The sequence below is a fragment of the Podarcis bocagei genome (assembly GCF_964188305.1).
Source record: "Podarcis bocagei genome assembly, chromosome: 11".
Lineage (NCBI taxonomy): Eukaryota > Metazoa > Chordata > Lepidosauria > Squamata > Lacertidae > Podarcis > Podarcis bocagei.
In genome coordinates, this window is record NC_138136.1 from 49,831,102 (window position 1) to 49,852,939 (window position 21,838).

Genomic DNA, 21,838 nt, shown 5'->3' on the forward strand with positions numbered 1-21,838 from the left:
TACCAGCAAACCACTCTGTGCTGCAGCATCCACCATTTCATGGGGAGAGGGGAGGGGGAGGGGGAGGGGCTGCCTTGATTCAGAGCTCCCCCCTCCCGCCCCCACATAACCAGCACCGCTCAAGTCTGATAACAGACTTGGAATGAAATCATTTATACGCGCAGCTTTCCATTAGCAGCCAGCGAAACCTATTAGGCATCCTTCGCTCTGCTTATGTGCAGCAGGATAGCCATATAAGGGGGAGAAAAGGATAATCTTTTTGGCTCGGTGCCAGGGGATTTCACATCTCCCACCCAGCCAATGCCTGGACAAAGGATGACGTCTGACCATTTTCAAGACTGTAAAATGCTATGCAAGCAATCATTGAGAAAGATCCCCATAGATGATTGTAATAAAACTGTTCTGCTTGTAAAACGTTGCATGCATTCTTTCCCCTCCCAAGGCACAACCAAGAAAACGAGTTTATCTGGTTCAGCTTTTTTCATCACACACACAGACACACACACAGACACACACACACACCTCTGAAATTTGCAAGTCATATTGCGAACCAAAGCAAACCACAACCAGCAGCTAGTTTTCTTGGTTATTTGAGAAGTTGAATTTCTATTTTCCCCATCCCTTGAAGGGACCTGCCACGAGTTCTGTTGCCACAAATTTTACCACACATATTTTGCTTCTAAATGGCTGATCCTTCAGAGGGCTGGATTTGGGCCAGGGAAGGCCCAGCTGCTGACTTTGTGAATCAAAGGAATTTGAGAGGCAGGGCAACAGAAAATCAGCTTGCCTCATTTTTAATGCATAATTTCCACATCCCAAAACGGTACACAAACCGACACGCAGCTGCCCTTTGAAATTTGCACTTCTCTGAATTTTGCAATGCAGTTCTTGAACAACAACAACAAAAGTGTACAAGAAAGCGTATTTTTAGCAAACAAAGCATACTGAACCACTTTATAGCAAGGAAAACTGCTTGCAAAAACGTGTATAATCAAGAAAACTACAGGGGAAAAACAGATACAGCAGGAGAAACGTGCACTACGATGCTGATAATTCTTCATGAGAACTTTAAAAAATGTGTAAGCTGATCAGACATTTAGTGAACTGGTGTGAAAGCTGGAAAAAGTGGGACAGAAATTGGCAGATTTCTATGTCCCTAGTCAATGGTACTCCTGACCTGCCCCAGCAGTGCATGACATAATAAACTAAGGATCCTAATTATTATTATTATTATTATTATTATTATTATTATTATTATTATTATTATTATTTATTTGTATCCCGCCCTCCCTGGCAGAGGCCGGGCTCAGAGCAGCTAACATCATAAAAACAACACAACATGCATAAAAACAGACACCAATCAATTAAGAAACATCTTAAAATTAATCCAGACAAGTTAAAATCTGGGCAGGTGGCAATTATCAGGTTGGAATTGAGAGTGGTTAGTACATGCCAGGGCCAACTGTTTCCCACTGATCATACAAGGACCTGTGAGCGCGTTGGGGGCCTCCTTCGGGCTTGTTTTATACAAAGGAAAGCAAGTCAAACTGCATCCTGTCCAAAGGCCTGGCGGAACAGCTCCGTCTTGCAGGCCCTGCGGAAAGATGTCAAATCCCGCAGGGCCCTGGTCTCTTGGGGGGGAGCGTTCCACCAGGCTGGCGCCACAGCCAAAAAGGCCCTGGCTCTAGTCAAGGCCAGTCTAATTTCCCTGGGGCCTGGGATCTTCAAGGTGTTGTTGTTAGCAGACCGTAAGGTCCTTCGTGGGGCATACCGGAAGAGGCGGTCCCATAGGTACGAGGGTCCTAGGCCGTATAGGGCTTTAAAGGTTAAAACCAGCACCTTAAACCTGATCCTGTACTCCACCGGGAGCCAATGCAGCTGGTACAGCACCGGGTGAATGTGACCTCGCATTGAGGACCCCGTAAGGAGTCTCTCCGCAGCATTCTGCACCCACTGGAGTTTCTGGGTCAATTTCAAGGGCAGCCCCACGCAGAGTGACCCAATATCCCTTGGATTCAGCTCTCTTTGTCTTCCAGCAGGAATTCAGAAAACTGGAAGGCTGATAACAGTTTATGCATACATGCCCTCACACTGTTAACGAAAAATAAACCTGTTCCTTTCTTTAGGAAAACATTTATGATTTGTCAAAAAGCATTCCTGCCGGAACATAATTCTGATTGTGGGAGGAGGGGAAAAAGAGTAAAAATCTTGTGCATCTCTATTTAGAACGGGGCACTGTGGAAAGACTCTTTTGTCTCATTTTAAACAGCTGTCAAAAGCAGCTATTTCTATTACTGCTCCAGCTTGTCCGTCTTTTGTTTGCATGTTAATTCAACAATGTTTTCCTTAATTGCCGACACTTGGTGTTTTAAATACTTTCACAAAAATAACAATATTCCTGCTATTGCAGAGATATGCACAGAGCCCTATTTATACATTGCAGTGCACACACATACTGTTATTGGTTCAGAGAGGCTTGAAGTAAGCAGAACTAAAAACAACCACTATCCAGCTATCTATGGATCTGTTGGACACAATTTTTGAACAAGGTGATTGTGTGCTGGTGACTCAGTTAGCAGGTTCTTCTGGGTGATTCATATCTGGATTTACCTAAGTCTACCTTCTGACCCCAGGGACACGGGTGGCGTTGTGGGTTAAACCACAGGGCATAGGACTTGCTGATCAGAAGGTTGGTGGTTCGAATCCCTGTGACGGGGTGAGCTCCCATTGCTCGGTCCCTGCTCCTGCCAACCTAGCAGTTCAAAAGCATGTCAAAGTGCAAGTAGATAAATAGGTACCCCTCCAGCGGGAAGGTAAACGGCGTTTCCGTGCACTGCCCTGGTTTGCCAGAATGACCCGGAAGCTGTACGCCGGCTCCCTCGGCCAATAAAGCGAGATGAGCGCCGCAACCCCAGAGTCGGTCACGACTGGACCTAATGGTCAAGGGGTCCCTTTACCTTCACCTTACCTTCTGACCCAGTTTTGGAACTGAGGGTTTATCTGCACTTGCTCTTTCCAGGCACAGTCCATGCTTTAAAGCTCAGTTTTCAAGTCCCCCAACTATTATTATTATTATTATTATTATTATTATTATTATTATTATTATTATTTTGCTCTTGAGCTTTGCTCATGAAAACCCACTCTTTAAAGTTCAATCAGGGCCAATGGCATTCTGCAGAAAACCCAAGCTGACATGTGCTCCAGGGCAAAATGAAACACACTCGGACACGGTGCATACTTGTGTCTGGAAAGAGTGGAACAAAAGAAAAGTTTGGATCAGCCCTGAGACAGCCTTGGTTGCACTTGTGGGTAACCTACACCCAGTGCTGGATTTACGTATAAACTAAACAAGCTATAGCTTAGGGCCCCACTCTCTTGGGCCCCCCCCAAAAAATAAAGAAAAAACAACTGGAAGTACATTCCCAAAATATAAGATAAAAAACAAATAAAATAAAACCTACATACAGCAACAGTGTTCTGTGTTGTGTAGACTCCTATTTCTTATGTGCAAATGGCTTTAGATACCTATTAGGTCCATAAATTACCATGCAGCATATATTCAACAGAAAAAACAGAAACAATTTGTTGTTGGCAAAGGACAGCTGGACATATAAAGGGCCCCATTACCTTCAGTAGCTTAGGGCCTCATCAAACCTAAATACGGCCCTGCCTACACCAGGGACTGCACAAAGGGAGTGCACTTTTCCTGGTTCTTCTGACCACTCAGCAACTTTTCAAATTGTTGATTATGATAGCCTTCTGGACTGCTGCTCTCAGTCCCAGCTGAGTAGGGTTGCCATACATCTTGGAAATCCTGGACATGTCCTATTTTTGTCTGGATTTTTACCTCTTGAAATATGGTAACCCTACGACTGAGGGACACTGCCTTATGATAGTGCAGTTTTTAATAAATATATAAAATAAATAAATAAATAGCAGGCATGGCGGGGAGGCTAATCTGGGTTGGAACTACAGTAGGGGTCGAAAGGTTAAATTCCCCTTACCCCACCAGACCCGGCTCCCAATCCAGATTACTTCTGTCTACCATGATGGCAATTTGGGAAAGAAAAATCTGAGACTCAAGAACTAAGAATGTGATTAATGCAGCATATAGTTTGGCCCTGAGATCTGAAGAAGGAGAGCAGAATACAAGCGTAATTCATTGACCTCTTTCTGTCTAGGGTGCCATTCCCCAGCCTGGTAGGTCTGTGTGGCGTTTGTCGTTCGTTTAGAAAATGTTTGAACAGAGGGGAGAGATAGGGTTAAAAATATAGACCAATAGGAAAGCCGGAGGTAGAGCTTACCTGTGTATAAAAGGGCTTAGCCCGAGGTTTGAGTTGTTGTTGGGAGCTGCTGGTGGGTAGTTGGTTGGTTTTAGTGGGTTGGCTGGTTGGGAAAGGCAGCTGGAGAAGCAGTTGGTAGGCAGTTGGTAATAGAGAGAGAATTAGGGCAGTGGGTTCTTGAGTGAGGGGAGGTAGAAGAGATAGAGAGAGGAAAGTAAGACTAAGAAAGTAAAGAGCAACAACGTTTGGAATGCCGTAAAAGTTTGTTTGTGTCTGAAATAAAATACCGTATTTTTCGCTCCATAAGACGCACCAGACCACAAGACACACCTAGTTTTTGGAGGAGGAAAACAAGAAAAAAAATATTCTGAATCTCAGAAGCCAGAACAGCAAGAGGGATCGCTGCGCAGTGAAAGCAGCAATCCCTCTTGCTGTTCTGGCTTCTGGGATAGCTGCACAGCCTGCACTCGCTCCATAAGACGCACACACATTTCCCCTTACTTTTTAGGAGGGGAAAAGTGAGTCTTACAGAGCAAAAAATACGGTACACTCTTCTTTATTAATTGAGAACCTGGTGATTTTACTGGGGAGGACCTGGTTGGTGGCAGCGGATTAGTGGTGTACGGGTCAATAGTCCATGAGACGACCGGGGGCTCTGTACGAATGCCACAGTCTGCTAGATGTTTTGGACCACAACTCCCATCAGCCGCTCTCCCCGACATCAGGTGTGCAGCGCCACACCAAGTTGTGGGAGTCTGATTTCGAAGTCTAGACATGGTGTGATGAGAGACTTGCCCAGTGGAAGGAAGTCTGTTGTTGGGAGCAAACAGAGAAAATGACATGGAGAAACTGATGAACCAGTGGCCCAAGGTGGAGTCAGATGTGCAAAGCAACTCCACACAAAACAGGTTTACAGATGCAAGCAGAAACAGAGAGCACTCGCCGAGGGTTGCCTCATGAGAGAAAAATGCAATAACATTTACACCTGCCTGTGTCGGGCAAAGGGAAAAAAGGGTTAATTCCCTCATCGTGAGGTCACCACCAGCTCCATATCTTCAGCGGCAGGGAGGAAGGGAGTCAAGAAAACACAGAAACACAGAATGACTCATTCTAGTCTAAAAATAGACACTATGATGAGAGCAAAGGTGCTGAAATGCGAATAGGAGACAGCGTATTTTGAATTAGTTTGCACTTTCTCAACTTTGCCTCAAAGAAGGCTTCCTTTCGTTGGAGCTTAAAGCTGTTTTAAATAATAATAATAATAAAAAAATCAGGGTACAGTGGTACCTCGGGTTAAAAACTTAATTCGTTCCGGAGGTCTGTTCTTAACCTGAAACTGTTCTTAACCTGAGGTACCACTTTAGCTAATGGGGCCTCCCTTTGCCGCCGCTGCACGATTTCTGTTCTCATCCCGAAGCAAAGTTCTTAACCCAAGGTACTATTTCTGGGTTAGCAGAGTCTGTAACCTGAAGCATCTGTAACCCGCGGTACCACTGTACATGGGAACTCAAGAAGCAGAACATATCAGTTCTTTGTCCTTCTAGCCCACTCTGGCTGGCAGCAGCTCTCTCGCCTCTCAGGCAGAGCTCTTTCCCATCCTCACCTGCTGCCTGATCACTGGGAGATGCCAGGTCGTAAACTGGAACCTTCTACATGCCAAGCATCTGCTCCACCGCTGAGCTATGGCACATGCCAGGCCACCTATTTGGAAGGATCTGTCAATTTCATTTCTCTCAGTTTCTCAGTTTTGTAATCTTAAATTCATTTCTCCATGTTTTGCAGCAATCTGCTTTAGTAATAATAATAATAATAAACAAATAAATCTCAATTTCCCCTAATAAAGACATTGTTTGTACCCAGTTTTGACTAACGTATATACAGATTTTTGCAAGTCATTTCCCCAATATAATGCATACCTGTGCAATTTTTGTTAGCACCTTCGTTTTAATGCAGTGTTTCCCTACTATTTGTGCCATTTAAAAATGCATCAGTCAGTTAGAACTAAAATTGCAAAATTCCATGAAGGGAATTTTTCTCAGCCTGAGGTCCATATTCCTTTCAGGGCAAAATTCTTGGCACCATATGCAACAGTGGGTGGGGCCACAGATGTATGTCACAACATACCTTCCAAGTGCACCGATTTTCCAGGGACAGTCCCTGAAGGACAGTGGTACCTCGGGTTAAGAACTTAATTCCTTCCGGAGGTCTGTTCTTAACCTGAAACTGTTCTTAACCTGAGACACCACTTTAGCTAATGGGGCCTCCCACTGCCACGGTGCCGCGATTTCTGTTCTCATCCTGAATCAAAGTTCTTAACCCGAGGTACTATTTCTGGGTTAGCAGAGCCTGTAACCTGAAGCATCTGTAACCCGAGGTACCACTGTACAGAAGCCATCCTGGCTTCTGATGTGATCCCGGAAAGTCCCTATTTCCCCCGCTAGTGCTGTTACTGCTGAGCTCCGCAAGGAGGATATATGTCCTTAGCGTGAGGATGTATCCCGTGGCCTCTCCATAGCCTCTCCATGGCCTCTCCATAGCTGCCACTGTCAGTCCCCTCTTTAGACAGCTTGTAGTTGTTGGGACGTGGGTGGCGCTGTGGGTAAAACCTCAGCGCCTAGGGCGTGCCGATCACATGGTCGGCGGTTCGAATCCCCGCGGCAGGGTGAGCTCTCGTCGTTCGGTCTCAGCTCCTGCCCACCTAGCAGTTCGAAAGCACTCTTAAGTGCAAGTAGATAAATAGGTACCGCTTTATAGCGGGAAGGTAAACGGCGTTTCCGTGTGCTGCGCTGGTGCTGGCTCGCCAGAGCAGCTTCATCACGCTGGTCATGTAACCCGGAAGTGTCTCCGGACAGCGCTGGCCCCCGGCCTCTTAAGTGAGATGGGCGCACAACCCTAGAGTCGGACACGATGGGCCCGTACGGGCAGGGGTACCTTTACCTTTACCTAGTTGCTGCCGGAGAGCGGATGAGGGGAGGCCACCACTGCCGAGGCCCAGCTCTGTGTGACATGCCAGCTCTGAGTGGCAGGCAGGGGGCCGCCCGGGGGGGGGGGGAGAAGGGGTGGGAAGAGGGCATGGAAGAAAAGGGGAGCAGAGAGGAGACAAGGAGTCTTTGTTTTAAAAAAAATAAAATTCTTTGTGCATCCGCTTCTAATATTGCCCCTTTCTAAAAAAAAAAATATTTATTGGTGTGTGTTTCTCTTTGTGCAAATCTAGAATAGAATAGAATAGAATAGAATAGAATAGAATAGAATAGAATAGAGTGTGTGCTGTGTCCCATTGGTTTGGTGGCACTCACCCTTCTTCGGATAGGAAATGTTCTGCAGGAGGAAGGACCAAAAATGGGGGTTAGGATGAGACATAGATAAGGGAGGAGTGGGAATACTTTGGAAGTATCTAAAGAGGTACAACAGTCAAATAGACTTCTAAGTGGTGATGAACTTATGTGCAGTAGTAAACAACCACTAGGAATTTATGGAGAATGTAATGGGGTTGAATGAAAGGATATGCAGCTTAACAAAGTTCAGCTAGGATGTCGAGGAGGGATGGATGGGGAAGTCTTAAGATGTGATATGAGATGATTAGAAAAGGACTGTAAGATGTATATAATAAATTTTGGAAAATGCATCAATTAAAAAAAAGGGAGGGTCAAGGACGGACAGTTGGAGGGGAGTGAGAAATGTCCCTATTTTTATCTGAGGGATGTTGGAGAATATGCTATAAATGTCACTCTAGTTTCTCCACACACTGAGACACATTCACACACCCCTCTTTGTCCATCAGCCAGGCAAAAAAACCCAACACGACCAAAGTCCAAGGCGGAAGTGCTCCCAGAGGGTGCTAAACAGTGCTGTGGCTAGTAAGGGGGGTGTGGCCTAAGGAGACTCCCGTGGGTCAGAGGGAGAGACTTGGGGGCCTGAAGTTCCCCAGCCTAGTTCTAGTCTCTACTAAGGGGTGTATTTGATCAGCTACATCCTCATATTTGCATCCCACAGCTAGCTTTGCAATAATGGCTTGAAACACATTCCTTTATCAGCTCGGAACATGAATCTAGCTTTAAAAAATTTGCTAGGGAAATCAAGTTTCGGAAGCCATAAAGGAGGTGACACCGCTTTGCTACTCATTGCCCATTGTTGAGCATGGAAATTATTTCCAGAAACAGAAAAAAAACCAACGCTTAACTATCATGCACAGTATCACGAGGAAACACGTGGTCAAGGGATGGGATGTCGGCACCCACCACAAACAATAGGTGCGTACACAACGTGCGGCCCCACCCCTTAACGTAAGCAGTAGTAAGTTGTCGCTTTTTTCATGGACTGTACTAACAGGCTACAGGTGGGGAATCACATGTTTAGATGCTCACCCCTCTGCACCTAGAAATATAGCAATAAGGGAGAGGATTTCAGCCTATCCTTCCTGATATGCTGTTTTTCTACATGTGGGGAGTTTAATTTGTGGGAGAGCATTCTAACATGTAGCCTCCCACCTGTAGATCAAAGTGGCCTGGCTCAGGGGGGAAACGTGCTTTACTTCCTGATTCTGAGTTCCAGCCTAGAATTCTGCTAATTCATTGTGGTCTAAAAGAGGAAGTTTAGTGTACGGAAGAAGTGTGGAAAGAGGCTGAACTGTTTTGTCAGGTGATGGCCAAAAGGCTGCGGGGCTCCGCCGCAAATGCATTTTCACTAACTGATGACTCATAGTTGAGTGCGAACTAACTCCACGGAAAGGCATTGTGAGAAGTTGTCCAGGATCAAACTTAGGTGACATCTGTACATTTTAAGGATATGGTTTCCCCCAAAGAATTCTGGGAAATGTAGTTTGTTAAGGGTGCTGAGAGTAGTTAGGAGATTCTTGTTCTCCGCATGGAGCTGCAATTCCCATAGGAAGAAGGGTTGATTGTTAAACCATTCTGTAAATTGCAGCTCTGTGAGCAGAATGGGGTCTCCTAGCAACACACAGCAGCCTTAGCAAACTACAGTTCCCAAGATTCTTTGGGGGAAGCCATGACTGTTTAAAGTGGCATGATGCTGTTTTAGATGTGAGGTGCAGGTGTGGACATATGCACAGCACCAATTACACTGTTACCAACTATTAATAATAATATTAATATTCAGAATTCAAATTCAGTTATGTTATAAGCATGTATGCATACAAGCATAAAGTCTTAAAAGAGAACTCCAAAACGGTACCATTAATATTGAAAGATAAGCAAAAGAAGATATGAAAACTAACCCATTTAACAGCCACTGCCTCACTTTGTACAAATTTATCACACACCAGAGTCTCAGACCAGAGGTACGACCCATCTCTGTCAATGCTTTGAAGGAAAATGCAACAACCACAATTCAGTGCTTCTTATTGGGCTGCCTTTACATCATGACAGGGGGAGGCATTCGTCCAGTCCACAAGTCTGCCTTCACGTTGCCAACACCCACACATTCAGAGGGGTGTGAGAGAAGGAAAGCCCATGCTCAGAGAGCTGTGTTGTATGTAGGGTCCCAGTACGTTTCCGAGCACAATTCAAAGTGTTGGCGCTGACCTTTAAAGCCCTAAACAGCCTCAGTCCTGTATACCTGAAGGAGCGTCTCCACCCCCATCATTCAGTCTGGACACTGAGGTCCAGCGCCGAGGGCCTTCTGGCGGTTCCCTCACTGCAAGAAGCCAAGTTACAGGGAACCAGGCAGAGGGCCTTCTCAGTAGTGGTGCCTGCCCTGTGAACGCCCTCCCACCAGATGTCAAGAGAGTAAACAACTATTCTACTTTTAAAAGACAACTGAAGGCGTCTAGGGAAGTTTTTAATGTCTGATGCTGTATTGTTTTTAATATTCAGGTGGAAGCCGCCCAGAGTGGCTGGGGAAAACCCAGCCAGATGGGCAGGGTATAAATAAATTATTATTATTATTATTATTATTATTATTATTATTATTATTATTATTATTATTATTATTATGTGGCCCCAGGTTATGATCTGAAGGCACATGGAGGCACATCACTAATAAAGACAGACTGTCAGTGGCAGTGTGTCCTGTTTCACCACGTGAAAGGGGACACAGGAAGTGCGACCTTTCCCTGCCACTGCTGCCACCACAGGCAATGCCCACTCTGCTGCCTCCACCACTGGTGGAGAAGCGGTGCTGGCCTTGGAGCAAATTTCAGGAAGGATCTCCCTGGAGGGGGCAGGACACCCATGGGGTGCCGCCTCAGGGCCTTCTGCCACCTGAGGCGGTAGCCTCAACCTGCCCAATGGCTGGGCCGGCCCTGAAGCCCATCAAAGATAGGCTTCGATGGTAGTTACTCCCAGGGAAGTATGCAAAGAATTGTAACCATTTACCTCAGAGAAAGCCCCATTGAAATCAACGAGGAGTCGTGCATAGGATTTATTTTAATTTTAAAAAATAGCTCAAAGGTCCAAATGTTTTGCCCCACCACCATCACCTTAAACTAGCAGCATGACTCATCTTTTCCCCCCCATCCCTTCCCCCCGATGAAACAATTTGTCAACCACATCTGCAGATGTCCTTTTGAGGAACTGAAAAGGCTGAGCGTTTCACCTATTATGATATCATGGAATGTAGCAGAGGAGGTGATCTCATAGATACATATATATTCAGGCTTTGAGCAGATTGCGGTTCAGTTCCCCCACCCTCTGGCATCTCATGGTGCTTTGTTTCCTCCAGTGAATGCTGTTTTCACCCCTCCACTCCCCCCTTTTATTTCCACAGGAGCAAATTAAGGTGTTTGTGTTGCATTGCTGGGTTCAGGAAAAGTTCCCAGGCATCTGCCACACCAGCAGGTTGCAAAAGGTCAGTTTTACACTAAGTTGTGTGTGTGTGTCTTTTCACCCCTTAAGGATGTTGTTAACAGACACCTAGAGCTCGTAAAACAAACATGAGTATGCATATTACATGAATGGAGATCATTTTCAATCCAATAGTATACTGCCCCAGTTAATACTGTCAAATTCAAACAAGAAATCTATTTTATACCAGTGCCAAACACCCATATGAACCTCCCCGTAAGTTGGGATCATATATCGAAGCCCTTCTCCAGCATGGCCCTACCATTAGGCAGAAAGTGGTGGCTATTACAGGCAGCTGACTTGGGGCAAGTGAATCAGGTGGTGTTGGCAGTGATTATGATTCTGCCAAGGAAGGGGAGAAGCACATGTGGGATTTTCTGTCTTGGGTACCGAAATAACTTGGATGGCCTTGGGTAAGAGCTGGGTGGGGTGGAGCTGATGTGTTAGTTTCCCAGCAGGTGAGTTCACTGCTGTTTATCACAGGAGGGAGGCTCGAGATGGGCGGGGAGGTCAGCAGGTTGCTAACACACCAGCGGAGCCAGCTGAACATTCCCAACAATGCACTTGCACTGTGCCTACTTTCCTTTGCACCTGGCAAGCTGCGTCTGGTAGTACGGGCCTTGAAATGGACATCATTTGCTGTGTTGGGCTGGCCTTGTTCTCTAACCCACCCCCCGCCATCTAACACTCCTAGCCCAGTGTTATGATGGGAGGAGCAGACACACGTCCAGGCAACCCCACCTTCTGCCAATTATTCTGTTCTCAACAGCTTCCAGCCAGATATGTATCACTGAGCATTATGCCCATCTCTTGCTGTTTGTCCACATAGCAGCTGGTACCTTTGCACATTTTGGTAGTTCAGTGAACACACATAGGTTTCTCTTTCAGACTTTCCACTCAATGTGTAGATCTCCAGAGTGTTCAATGTGTGGAGCTCCAGTAGAGAAGGTGATTGTTGGGAGCAGCACACAGAGCCGTATTTCCCCACCATGGGGAAGCCTAATTGCCAATGAACACGGGACCTTTGGCCCTGAACTACAACTCCCATCAGCCCCAGCAAGCATGGCCAAAGCCCAGGGATGTAATTCAACAACATCTGGAATTACAAATTTCCAACGGTTTCCCACACTGGCTGCAATGTGTGAAGGTACTTGCAGATATAATAATGTTACAAAAGTCAGGTGCCTGTCAGGAGCTCAGCCTACACTCCAGTAGGATCCTGGCAGAGACACATGCCCAACTGGCATGTTCTCTTCCTCCTGGTTGATCTTTCGGGAGCTTCAAAAGCTTTCTTGTGCCCAAACATCACAGCGACCGATGCCAACAGACATCGGCACACTTAGGGATCCACAGAATCTCTGCAAGTTGCGTGACAGACCTCAGCAACTCAGCATTTTGGCTAATCTACTTTATTTACATATAAACACACACAGAGCACTGCAACATGGCTCCCTCTCTCTCTAGCATCAGAGAGCAAAGAGAAAAAGAGAAAAAGAACAAAGGGCAATAGTCCCACTTCACTGAACACAGTAACACAAACATCCTGTCTCCATCACTTTCCACTCTGTGGAGTCAAAACATATACCATCATGTGAAAGACAACAATCCCATGACTGCAATCATGGAGCAGGAATTCTAACAGTGCCCACCCCTACATCTCTGTGAGCGGTAGCAAGATTCCAGGGGGTTCCCGGCACCAACCCAAGGTCTACTTTCCTTTGGAGAATTGAGACATAGCAGAAACTCTCATAGCTTTAAGAAATTGGGTTTATTCACCTATTTACACCTTCAGTCTGCATGGATGGAGTCCAGATCTCACAGCATGGCATCTCTCCCAGCCTTCAGCCAGCCTGGTCAAAATAGAGCTCGGTCTTTCTTCTCCCCTTCTTCTCCTCAGCACACTTTGTTCCAAATCAGGGGTGCCCAAATTTTTTCAAAGAGGGCCAGATTTGATGAAGTGAACATTTGTGAGGGCCTCATTACCATGGCATCCTCTGTCTGCTGAGGCCCATAATTCATCTTGGATGGACTATCAACCATTTGGTCATGCTAATGCCTCCCTCCCAGGCCCTGGCTTGGAAAAAATCTTAGCCTGTAATTTTTCATTGACTTCCGATCTTCCCTTCAGTTCTCCAAATAATCAAATTTATTAATTTCTAGGGTTTGGTGGGGAGGCGGGTTTCCCCACCAAATCAGTAACAATGATAATCAGAAGTATGTGAAGAACTTTCCCCATCAAATGCTGTGAAAAGTGATGAAGTGAAGTCACATAGGCATTGCTTCATTGAGCAAGCTTGGTTATGTGCCAAGCAGGGAGAAGAAATCTTCCACAACTGCTGAAATGTAAAAACTGTGTGGATTCAAAGTGAGAGAGGACAGGAAATGTGGGTGTGTTGAAACAGTCAGAGATTACTCATCATTAAAGAAGCATTCAACAACAATGGTACAATCTTTAATTTTGTAAATAAACTTTGTTGGACTTTAACTTCCTGTACCTGACACAACAACATGCAAATGTGCGTTGCCCAGTATCCATCCATTCCTTTGATGTTGCCCCTTCACTCATTAAGCAGGGTTAATTGTGACAGGCTTTTGCTGTCAGTAAACAAGTCTTTGGTAGCTTCTCTTATTTTCCTGCTCATCAGGGATCCTGAGATGGTTTTCTTGAAGCGAAAAGTGTTATTTGGAGACAGGATGTTGTGGCAATCATACATGACCAACGTTCACCTCAGGATAAACTCTCAGGGTGGGGACCTGGCTGTACCACTCTAGAGTGTTTGGAAACAGATTCTTATGTCCTTTGAATAGGTATTTTTAAAAATAAGCATATATTTTGCTTCCTTTCCTCTGTCCTCTCAGGCAGCATTTTGCTCCCTGTTCTTAGAAAATATCTTGTCCAGAATTGTCTGTATTCTATGTAGACATAGGCCAATCTGCCCATTTTAATTCCTCAATTTTTTTCCATTTTAAGTTCAGTTTTTCACATTTCTGTATCAGTTGTGGGCATTTTTTTTTAACTCCTCATTAAAATTAATCACCATTTTGGTGTCAATTTCTCCTGATATATCATTATTCTTAGTTATTAAATTTTTATACCATCCTTCATCTGAAGACCAGAGGGCAGTAAACACATTCTTATATACACATTTTCCTAAGATACACATTTTGCAAAAGCATTTCTCTGTAAAATAATATTTTTTGCAGGTTATTTTCACCAATATGTGCATTTTTATGGCTGCTTTACCCAACTCCATGTGTGTTTATATGTAAATAAAGTAGATTAGCCAAAATGCTGAGTTGCTGAGGTCTGTCACGCAAGACGCGCAAACTCTGTGGATCCCTAAGTGTGCCGATGTCTGTTGGCATAAGTCGCTGTGATGTTTGGGCTGAAGAAAGCTTATGAAGCTCCCGAATGATCGACCAGGAGGGAGGGAACATGCCAGCTGGGCATGTGTCTCTGCCAGGGTCCTACTCAAGTGTAGGCTGAACTCCTGACAGAAAGTTCTTCCTGCATTGCATAGTTAAACTGTGGAACTCATTGCCACAGGAGGCAGTGATGGCTGCCAACTTAGATGGCTTTAAACAAGGATTCAACATGAAGGAAAAAGCTATCAATGACTACCAGCCTGTATGGCTATGTCCTGCCTCCACCGTCAGAGGCAGGAATGCTTCTGAACCAGAAGCAATTTTATTGGGTACTGTTAAGTTGTGGGTGAACATATCAGACGACACAGTGATTCTTCAAACAGCTCTTGTTTATTCACAGGCCAGGACAGAACTGAACTGAAGGGTTCGGCCAGCTTGCTTATATAGAGATCCAGTACAACGTAACTGTAACAATTTTCTAAAACTATCCAATCACTGAACGTCACTTTCGATCCCTTATTTGCATAACTACCTACAGTATCCCCCTGCTGGCCCAGGGTGAGAACTTCACTACATAACAGGTACAGTGGGTAGAGAGATACCAAGACAAGATAAAATATTGTTCTTATATATTGTTCTTATCTTTGTTATCCCAAAGATGGAAACAACAGGAGTTACCAACAAAAGAAGAGTGGCAGATGAATCTGATGGGTTTTGCAGATCTAGCGAAACTGACGGGAAGAATACGGAACCAGCAAGACCAAGCATTCCAAAAGGACTGGAACAAATTTATATTATGTTTGAAATACAACTGTAAGCAATTAACATCATTAGCAGGTTTATCTGAAGATCTGCAGGATGAAATTGCTACCTATTCAAGTTGAGTAATATAATATTTTAGGTAATGATATAACAAGGATATAACGGGACGCAGGTGGCGCTGTGGGTAAAACCTCAGCGCCTAGGACTTGCCGATCGCATGGTCGGCGGTTCGAATCCCCGCGGCAGGGTGAGCTCCCGTCGTTCGGTCCCAGCTCCTGCCCACCTAGCAGTTCGAAAGCACCCTTAAGTGCAAGTAGATAAATAGGTACCGCTTTATAGCGGGAAGGTAAACGGCGTTTCCGTGTGCTGCTCTGGTGCAGGTTCGCCAGAGCAGCTTCGTCACGCTGGCCACGTGACCCGGAAGTGTCTGCGGACAGCGCTGGCTCCCGGCCTCTAGAGTGAGATGAGCGCACAACCCTAGAGTCTGTCAAGACTGGCCCATACGGGCAGGGGTACCTTTACCTTTACCTTATAACAAGGATAGGAACCAAAGCGGAAGAAGAAGAAGAAGAAGAAGAAGAAGAAGAAGAAGAAGAAGAAGAGGAGGAGGAGGAGGAGGAGTAGTAGTTTGGATTTGATATCCCACTTTATCACTACCCGAAGGAGTCTCAAAGCGGCTAACATTCTCCTTTCCCTTCCTCTCCCACAACAAACACTCTGTGAGGTGAGTGGGGCTGAGAGACTTCAGAGAAGTGTGACTAGCCCAAGGTCACCCAGCAGCTGTATGTGGAGGAGTGGGAAAGCGAACCCGGTTCCCCAGATTACGAGTCCACTGCTCTTAACCACTACACCACACTGGCTCTTGTAAATGTAAATTGTTGTGTATTGAGTCAAAGGATTTTATATCTGTATTATTATTGTCTGTATTTGCATTAGGGTAAAGTAACTGCCTTTTGGTTTCAAAGGGTACAGCTACTATTGGTTCATTTAAGCTGCTGTATTTGGATCCTCTGTCTTATTGGTTTCCTCCAAAAGGCAGGACTGTGATTGCCGGATATTGTTCCCTCCAAAATGTATCCTTTCTAGCTAGTTCCCTGTCCCTATAAATGTAGCTTTCCCCTCCTCAGGCTTCAGTCTTGTTTGCCTTAATAAAGAAGTGTTACTAGAGAACTGTCTCCAGCATATTATGTCAAGAGAGCTGAAATCACAAACCCCACGTCACAACATAAATGTAAAGATGTAAAGTTTAATTTTGAAAACCATCAGACAGGAGGGAGGGAGGGAAGTCGTCAGGCTCAGTTGGGCCAAAGAAATAAAATAAGAGGGTATGATGTTACTTAATGTAATTATATGTAAAACCAATAAAAATCATTTATAAAACAGAGGGAGTAATGCTTCTGAATACGAATCGCTGGAAGCCCTGGTGCGAGGAGTGCTGTTCTGCTCAGGTTAATCCAGCAGGACTTTTCTTATATGCTCATATTCCAAGGATCTTGGTGAGATATGTGCCTCTCCCAAAATCACACAGAGACAGACACATGCCTTCTTCAGCCATTTCACATCCCTAGATCATTTTCAGAATCTGCATAGAGAAGTGAAACTTTGGAATGAACTCAGTGTCACGTACCTATTTTTCTTTTCGTACCTTCCTTGTGATGCTGTTTAGATGCAAGATAACAAATTAGCTGTGAGACTTTGCTCCCTCCTCAGGGCTGAGATTTCTACAAAACTTCCTCTAATTGGAACTGACTGAGTCTCCTAACAGGTCACCTGCTAATCACTCATGACTTTCTTAAAACACCAAAGAAAAAAGGAAGAGGTCAGTCACAACCAGTATGATAGCCAATCTCTAGCTCAGAGCCTTTCCAGCAGATCATATATTTTGGTTTCTAGAAGAAAATCAAAGCGTTACTCATTTGTTGCACAACATCCAACCACCTTTCCTCAAGGAAGTGACTCTAAGTCATCTAATGCCGTTTGTGTACCACAAAGAAAGCATCATAAATTTGCAGTAATGACTATGACCTTTGGTTCATTATTAGTGGCCAAGGTGTAAGTTTTTGGTTTGTGAATAGGTTTAAATGAAAACAGTAACAAAGGGGAAATATGAAGGTCCTTTGAAGGGAAAGGGCTGGAGGAGGGGTGGGGGAAGGAATTATAATGTGAGGCAAAAGGTTGTTGTCATAAAAGCAAAGTAGGAATTGAAATGAAGGGGAGAAGAGAGGAAAGCTATTATTATTGTTATTGCTATTGCTATTGCTATTGCTATTGCTATTATTTGTACCCCACTCATCTGGCTGGGTCTCCCCAGACACTCTGGGCGGCTTCCAACAAAGATTAAAAATACATTAAAATGTCACACATTAAAAACTTCCTGAACAGGGCTGCCTTCAGATGTCTTCTAAATGTCAGGTACTTTATCTCTTTGACACCTGATGGGAGGGCGTCCACAGGGCGGGCACCACTACCGAGAAGGCCCTCTGCCTGGTTCCCTGTAGCTTTTCTTCTCGCAGTGAGGGAACCACCAGAAGGCCCTCGGCGCTGGACCTCAGTGTCCGGACTGAATGATGAGGGTGGAGACGCTCCTTCAGGTGTACAGGACCGAGGCCGTTTAGGGCTTTAAAGGTCAGCACCAACACTTTGAATTGTGCTCGGAAACGTACTGGGAGCCAATGTAGGTCTTTCAAGACCGGTGTTATATGGTCTCGGCGGCCGCTCCCAGTCACCAGTCTAGCTGCCACATTCTAGAGGAAGAAGTATATAGGTGGAAGAAGTGAAAAGATCAGAGAGGAGCAACGAAAGAATTCAGCCATTTGGTGGCTGGGTGGGGTAGAGAGACAAACATGAAAGGGGAAGGGCAGAAGAAATTACCAGAGATGGATAAACATACTTGGAGAGGCATGAGGGTGGGAAAGAGAAATTTAAAAGAAAAAAAATTCTTCAAGCAGAGTCTCTGGATCAGCACATGCTGCCTAAAATGAGGAGGCTGAGTCGCAGTACTTTCTGAGCAAATGTCTGCATTTAGCTTGAAGAAAAGCTGAGCGATCCTGGCTACAGTACAAGGGAAATGCTGAACTAACAGGGAGGATAAGAGGAGATATGGTACAAAAAGTGAATAAGGAGTGGGAATACATCAAAATTTATGTGGAAAAAGTAGAATTTCTGACATACTGAGTGAATCCAGAAAATGGTTAGAGTGAAAGGAGAGTAAAGTTAATAAAAAAAAAGAGATTAAAGAAATAATGAAATGCGTTGAAGCTAGTTGGAAAAATAAAGTAGCGTAACAAGAACGGCTGGAAGTCAAGTCACTTGGTGGGTGTCTGTATGGGGCAGGTGTGTAGGTCTGTTGATATGTATAGTATAGGTAGGTATTATATAGAGTAATGTTGGTATGTTTTATGCTATGAAAATTAGGTAGTGTGTTGTGTACGTGTATTGTGTAAATGTATATGTATGTGTTTTATGTTAATAAAACAAACAAACAAATAAATAAATAAATAAAAAGGAAACGCTGTGGCAAAGAATTCTGAAATTTTGAAAAACAGATTGAGGTGTGTCCCTTCTCACTCCTGGCTATTTTTGCCTTTTTGAAGAAAACTCTGGCACTTGGAGACAAAGGATGACATGTCATTCCTGTCACCCAGCACCCAGCCAGCTGCATAGACTGGTAGGCTGAAGGTGTCCCCAAGGGAAAGGTTCAAGCTCCATGACAGCAAAAGGAGCAATTCTCCCTTACGGGAGATTGCACAAGGACATTCTGCAAACAGAAGGAAGCATTTCAGGGGTTTACCCTCAGAATCTAGCTGGTAGCTCAGTGGAAAAGAGCCTTCTAATGGGAAGTAACATGATATAGGTTTGAGTCATGTTGAATTGACCCCTGTAAGGCAATGTGTTCAGCTGGGGCTTCTCCAAACAACAGATTCTAAAGGGGGAAAGTCGAAGGAGCGAGAAGTTCTAAAACCCAAATCTCTCACTAGGATGGGTGGATCAGTTTTTGTCAGTTTCTCATTTTTCAATTCTTATGTCCAGTTCTCAACATTTCCACATCAGGTTGCTTTTTTAAAAAAATAAAAAAAATGTCCTCATAAAAACCTATCTGCGAGTAAGTGTGAATTGCTTCCAACATACACATTTTTACAGGCAACTTTGCCTAACATACCCATTTTCGCAAATCTATTTCCCCCGATACAATGCATTTTTGAATGCTGTTTTCAGTGATGTCATGCATTTTCACGCACAGTGCTCTCCAAAATTCAGAGGATTCTGAAGGATGGTTCATGGGTTATTTAGAAATTTGCAAATTAGGTCATTTCTCCTTTAGGCACAAGCAGAGTTGAACTCCACCCCACATCCCTTGTGTTTAGGGATTCGTAAATAACGCGGTCATATAACTCACCTGGCCCATGTCGGAGATTGCGCTGGAATGTCATATCCAGCACCTGTTTGTTTTGCTCTCCTAGGCGGCCGCATCTCTGATGCTACATGGAAGAATGAGTCATGAATGTTTGGCCAGCAATAGTAAGAGGTGGAGTCGAGTGCCTGGTGTTTATTTACAAGTTGGCTGTGCGGTGACAAGCTTACCTGCATTTGAGAGGTCAACAGCCTGCTTTTCTGCAACAAGCGTCCTTGCTGAGGCTGAGAGGTGGACTCTAGCTCAGAGGTAGAGCAACTGCGGTTCAACCCCTGACATCTGCACGTAGCTCTGGGAATATCTCTGGTCTGAAACCCTGGAGAGCCAGTGCCAGGCTGAATACATAATACTGTTCTAGGGTTGTGGGGGGGGGGGTGTCAGTCTGGATAGGTGTGGACCCCTTCCAGGCCTGTGATTCTGCATCCAGTGAGGTTCAAAATCTAGTAGAAGCAGCTGTTGAACCATCCAGACCAGTTTCAGATTCCCCATACTCTTTTGTTTGTTTGTTTGTTTTAATTTACTTTTTTATTATTAAAGATTTTCTTGATTTACAGAAGTATGTGTAATGTCTCTCGTATTTTTTCCATGTAACATTTTTACAAATCACTTTCATTTGTTGAATGGGATGCAGGTGGCACTGTGGGTTAAACCACAGAGTCTAGGGCTTGCCGATCAGAAGGTCGGCGGTTCAAATCCCCGCGACGGGGTGAGCTCCCGTTGCTCGGTCCCAGCTCCTGCCAACCTAGCAGTTCGAAAGCACGTCAAAGGGCAAGTAGATAAATAGGTACCGCTCTGGCGGGAAGGTAAACGGTGTTTCCGTGCGCTGCTCTGGTTTGCCAGAAGCGGCTTGTCATGCTGGCCACATGACCCGGAAGCTGTATGCCGGCTCCCTCGGCCAATAAAGCGAGATGAGTGCCGCAACCCCAGAGTCAGTCACGACTGGACCTAATGGTCAGGGGTCCCTTTACCTTTACCTTTCATTTGTTGAGACATTAGGAAGAAAAGGGGGGGAGGGGGAAGATGGGTGGGGGTGGGGTCAGGTGGCGATGTTTCTATTTTACTTAATATATGTGGGGTTGGGTGTCAGCGTTGTTTGTGCAGGTTCTCTGCTGTTCACTTGTCTTCCTTTGGTGGTGAGAGAGGTTGGGGTTGGCCTAGGGTGTGGTTGTTTGTTTGTGATTGGCTGTGGTGATCTTTGTTTTCATGTGTGAGTGGGGTGGGTGGGTGTTTTGGGTCAGGTTAGCCATATTGATTTGTATGCTGTGGATTCCCCATACTCTGAAAATCTGAAAAGGAGAGCTACATCGATTGCATAGGGAATCTCTTTGGAGCAAGCCAGTATATAAAACTAGGGTTTAAAGTTAGCTTGTTCGAAAGCTGTTAGCCATAGTTCCCCAGCTCAGATGTAATAGGAAATGATAAAGTTCCTGGTTTGTTTGCCGGCTTGTGCAATGGGAAGAGGAACGTGCAGGGATGTGAGGCTGTTTATTTCTAGAAAACAGCTACCTTTTCCCGTTCTAGTTGTTACCATATTTCAACCAGTGCTATTCTTCTAGAAAAAGAGGTGCTGGAATTCACCATGAACACCTCCCTTGTTTTCTTATAATGGCAATGGCGCCAGAACTGAGTTCATAGCTGTCAATTTACAGATTTGAAAATAAGGGGCCAGCAGCCTCGAAAATAAGGGATCAGCAGCCAAAATAAGGGATTTGGGCTTAGCTTATACAGAAATCCGGCACTCATGGAGCCATGCGGCTTTGGCTGCGACTGACTGTGTTTTGCAGGGGATTGGACTAGATGATCCTAAGGGTCTACAACTCCGACCAAAGAAGAGTGACAGACAAAACTGATGAACGACGTCGAGATGGCAAAGCTTACAGGCAGAATTAGAAACTGGGAAGAGGACCTCTCTAATAAAGAATGGGGAAAGTGTATAATTTATTTGAAAAGCTATTGCAAAGAGTTACATACATTGGTAAGATTGACAGAAAACTTGTAGTAAAAATTTGAACTATGGATGGACAAAGGATTTATAAAAACAGAGTTATGAAAGGGATGCAGAGGGGGAAATCACTACATTAAGATGCTGCACTGGTTGGAGGGGATGCTAAGCAGCACGTTTGGGCTGCCGTCGTCCTGGTGTGAGGAGTTCCATCGGCCCTTCCCCGCCCGAGAGAGAGGGAGGGAGAGAGACTCTCGCCCACGCCGCGCGCGAG

The 21,838-nt window shown here is 44.9% G+C and overlaps 1 protein-coding gene across 1 annotated transcript in view; it reads right to left on the minus strand.

Moving 5' to 3' along the window:
• Nucleotides 1–20,102, minus strand: part of PMAIP1 (phorbol-12-myristate-13-acetate-induced protein 1) — a 35,635-nt gene extending 15,533 nt beyond the window's left edge. Inside the window, exon 1 of the mRNA XM_081213294.1 lies at nt 19,608–20,102. Coding sequence (XP_081069420.1) covers nt 19,608–19,641 — 34 coding nt within the window. The 5' untranslated portion in view covers nt 19,642–20,102. The remainder of the gene's footprint in view (nt 1–19,607) is intronic.
• Between the last annotated feature and the right edge of the window lie 1,736 nt (nt 20,103–21,838).